Below are 4,262 nucleotides of genomic sequence, written 5' to 3'. Positions count from 1 at the left end.
ATGTAGTAGTCGCGGCTGTATCTGATCACAAAAGTTTTAATTGTATAATCAGGACACAAGTATTGCATGTACTTAGAATATTTTTTTAATTTACCTTTTGTAATCAATTTCGCTACGACTGTCGTCTGCCGCATCTGTTTTTATCAGAGATATGGGACTTTTTTCCGTGTTCGGAACTATATTCGGTAAATCCATGAAACGTTCTTGGCTACCGCTGATGCGACGCTTCAACGCCTCTGGCGCGTACGGATTATTCGGCATTTCCACAGCATTATTCCACTTTTTGTACTCACGCTCTGCAATAGAGCCTGAAAGAATCGAAGTAAAGCATTCAGATATTTTTGTTTCAGAATCTTTTCATAACTAAGTAGGGAATGGAGAAAAGTCTTCCGCAAATACGAATGAGTTGCTTAATTAAAAAAAAAAAAAAACACTTACATTATATATGAACACATATACAAATATAGACACAAGTTAGCTTAATTTATAAATAATGACGGTAAAACACGAAAACAAAAAAACAACAACAACACAGAACAACGAAGCACAACACAACAGACCACAACACCGAGCGATGTTGGCATTCACTTTGTGTTACCTGGCACGAAACATCTCAAATGGATAACATCATCATCTGCACTGTTAATATCTGGTTGGTGGGTACTGTCGTTGTTAATAAAATGATCTTCTTGGTTGACGTTACAATTAGATTGTGATGGACTTATTCTTAGGTATGAGCCGTTTGTTAGTATGGTAGTAGTCGCGGTTGTGCTATTATAAATGTTAGTTAGTGGCAGATCTAGTAGTTCATTATTACAGTCTGCCAGGTATGATTCGACAGTTGTTGGCGCACTTTCGTCAGTGCGATTTGAGTCGGAACTCAATTGATCTGAGAAAAGAATATCGTTAAGGAAGTTAAATTTACAATCACTGAGTGATTTTATAAGGGAGTCATCAGTTTCATCATCTATAACATCATCTATAGGGAGAGGTGGAGGCGGTGTGCTTAATATGAGTGTATGCTCGGGGAGAACAGATTGCGTATGATATTCGTAGTCAAAATCTGTTTCAAATGAGTCAATGGAGCGCAGATACTTTTGCATGACCTCTGATTGACGCCGCTGCTTTTCGAGCGCAGCCAAGAGTCTTTTATCTCTTATAAAAGTTTTGCTCAGTGAGGCCAGGTGCGTGGCATATCGCAGTGAACAGTCTTCATCGCTCGATGTTGTGTCGACTACATGTGACTGTCTGCAAAGCCGCTTTGTCATGGGTCTAAATAAACTTAAGGAGTCAGCGAAGGCTATACCGCATGTGTCTGAGTTATTGTTAGGACCTAAAGATCTTGCTTGGGCAAAGCCTTCATCTCTATTTCCACTTGAAACAATATCTTCAATCGACATTCCTTCTATAAAACCGGTAGAACAGCTTTGACCAGTAATTGTAGCTTCAGAGGTAAAAGTGTGCGACCGCAAAGTTGATGAATCGAAACCAGAAACACAATTTTCTATTTCTACAGTGGCCGATATGTTTTCATAATTTTGTTCAGCTAAATTGTGAGCCTCGTTAGGTGCTTCTGAAGAAAGTAAATTAGCCAATTCTTTTGATGTTTCTGCTTCCACGCATTTTGTAGTATTTAGAATCATAGTCGTGGGCTCTTTACTCGGTGTTGTAGGCAGAGTTTGTGTTTCAAGATCTAGTAGTTTTTGTGATTCGGCGATCTTTTTTTAGTGCATCCGGCGTTCCAGCGTCTGTTTGAGATGCAGTCTGAGTTTCCGGGCTCAATGTTGTATGCGGAGTTTCACAAAAGACGTTTAGTGGTATTCTTGTTTCAACAGCAGCTAGGGACGATGACTCTGATATACATTCACTGGGATTCTGCAAAAGGATTGTATTCGGTAATATGCGCTCAACGAGAACTGACATTGTTTCTGTTTCATCAGTGCACTTTGATTCTATATTAGCCGATGTTACTTGCGTGTTGACTGATAATTTATCTTCTTCAATAGTTCGAAGGAAACAGTGTGATGCAGATTGTTTGTGACCATCTAAAATCATTACATCTGTTTTTGTATCCACATTGACAAGCGGTACTGACTTCAATACGTCAGCCTCTTTTCCTTGCAAAGGTGCCACGGGCACTTGTATTTCATCTGAGGCTATGTCTACTTGGACGACCAGTTCTGGCTCCAACTCGTCGATCAACAATGGTTTTGGTTCTGAAGTAACCCCATGGAGAACTGAATCTGAGGCTGTGTCCACATTGATTATTTGAACTGGCTGTACTTCACCAGTCGACGTAAGTTCGAGTTCCTGGGGAATGTCGCGAAGAATTGAATATGAGAGTGTGCCCTCATTGACTACCGTGGGATCTTCTTGAGCGATTGTTCCTGGCGGTATCTCCATATTAACGAATACCTCTGTCTCTATTTCACCAGTATACGGAGATTCTAGTTCTCGAATAATTCTTTCTGTTGGTGGTTCCACATTGACGACCGACACTGGCTCCTCTTCGGCAAATTGAATAAGTTTTGATTCCGTGGAAACCTCTCCTGCATTTATCATGGATAATGGGACAATTTCGTGGGTCTGTGAAAACTGTATCTCAGTTGGAATATTTTGAATCATTCTATCTGGCTTTCTGTCTTCGCCGACGACGGGCTGTACTCCAGGTGTCAGCATTTGAAGAATGTTATCTGTTATTTGGTCCTCAGTGTTAATTGAAACTGATTCTACTTCGTTTGTCTTCAAACATCCTGATCCCTCGACGTAGCTTTCATTGATTGTTTCTGACTGTATTTCCTCACTAATGTTTTGTATGGGCTTCACTAGGGCGGTCTGCATTGCGTCTGAATTCGTGAGAATATCTTGAAATATTGTCGTCGCTAAACTCTCTTCGGCGACTGAAACTGTATCAATTTTTGCGGACGGCGTTGCTTTTGGCTCCGTGTCAATCTCTTGTGGGTATTCTGACAGTACTGGTTCATCGGATAGTAGTGGCTTTGATTCCGTTGTAAGATTTTGAATGGATTTGTATGATGTAAATTCCGCATCGGTAACTTTGTCGATATCCGGTGGATATTCAGCTGCAGTAACGATGGGCATTGGTTCTATTTCTTCAGCTTGTGGTGGCTTTAATTCCGACATTTTATATATTTTATCTGACATTAGATTTTCAGTAAAGATAGGCGCTGAACACATGGCTTTGCTTTGAATTAAGTTTGACTGCATATTTTCACTGATATCCTGCACTGGCTTTACTTCGTCGGTTGTTGTTGTTGTAACGGTCTCCACAGCCTCTGATTTCATATAATTCTCTTCACGAATTGTATCACAAGATATGCCTTCATTGATCACTGGTCCTACTTCTAATTCACAGGTCGGCATAGGTTGCAATTCTGCAGAAAGTTGTTCCACGATGAGTGATGTTGATTCTGAAGCAAGCGCTTGAAACATGGTTTTTGAGAGTAAATCTGCCCTGATTTCGGACAATGCTTCCACTTGGGCAGCCAGCTCGGTTTCTGTTCCCGGAGGATTCTCGTGACAGGTTGTTACTGGCGGTATTTTCGCTTTAAGAATTATCACTGAATCTTTTTCGTCGGCCCGTGATAATGTTGACTCCACGATATCGTGAATGATTGTTGTTGACGGTTCGTACGGTGTAACGATCGGAGTTAGTTCTACTAGGTTGGTCTGCGATGGTTGTGATTTTATGGTATTGGTTTGCGTGAATGTTTTTGAATTTATTTCTGCACTGATTTCTTGATCTGTGTTCACTTCAGATTTCGTTGAATCCATCTCGAAATCTTGACGAATGGGATCAACGACCGATACGATACTTTCTTCATTGATCTGCCTTGGCGCTGATCCCGTGTCAAGGAGTGAATCTGAAGGTAAGTCTGAATCGCAAATTTTTACTAGCTCTAATTTATTAATCTCCAATGTTTCTGATTCCGCGGAAATCTCTTCTTTAATTATGTTTAGTGGTATTTCCTCATTCATAACTACAATCGCCTCTATTTCGTCTATCTGAGTTTGTTTTAATTCCGCGGGAAGCTCTTGAATAATTGGAGCGGAGATGATGTTCGCCTCAGCGCCTGGCACTGGCTCTGCTTCATGCGGCAGTTTTTCTTGGCTCAGTATCTCTTGAAAAATTGAATTTGGCGGTATTTCCGAATTGGCAACTGACACTGGTTCTACTTCTTCCAGTCGCGGCGACTCTGATTCAGTAAAAATCTCTCGAGTGACTGTTTTGGGTGGTAATT

At 40.8% G+C, this 4,262-nt stretch overlaps 2 protein-coding genes across 4 annotated transcripts in view; one reads left to right on the top strand and one right to left on the bottom strand.

Annotated features, from left to right (window-relative positions):
• Positions 1–4,262, top strand: part of LOC118743528 — a gene marked incomplete in the record, with an annotated part of 154,325 nt that overhangs the window by 45,442 nt on the left and 104,621 nt on the right.
• LOC118743527 overlaps positions 1–4,262 on the bottom strand; it is a gene marked incomplete at its 5' end in the record, with an annotated part of 9,384 nt that overhangs the window by 1,487 nt on the left and 3,635 nt on the right. For 2 of the 3 annotated variants that reach the window (XM_036476263.1, XM_036476264.1), the window contains 2 exon segments: positions 95–308; positions 599–889. In XM_036476263.1, coding sequence (XP_036332156.1) covers positions 95–308; positions 599–889 — 505 coding nt within the window. 3 annotated transcript variants of the gene reach the window in all.

The sequence above is a fragment of the Rhagoletis pomonella genome, unplaced genomic scaffold, assembly GCF_013731165.1.
Source record: "Rhagoletis pomonella isolate Grant_MI unplaced genomic scaffold, Rhpom_1.0 Rhpom_scaffold_00007, whole genome shotgun sequence".
NCBI lineage: Eukaryota > Metazoa > Arthropoda > Insecta > Diptera > Tephritidae > Rhagoletis > Rhagoletis pomonella.
This window is presented reverse-complemented; position numbering and strand designations above follow the sequence as displayed.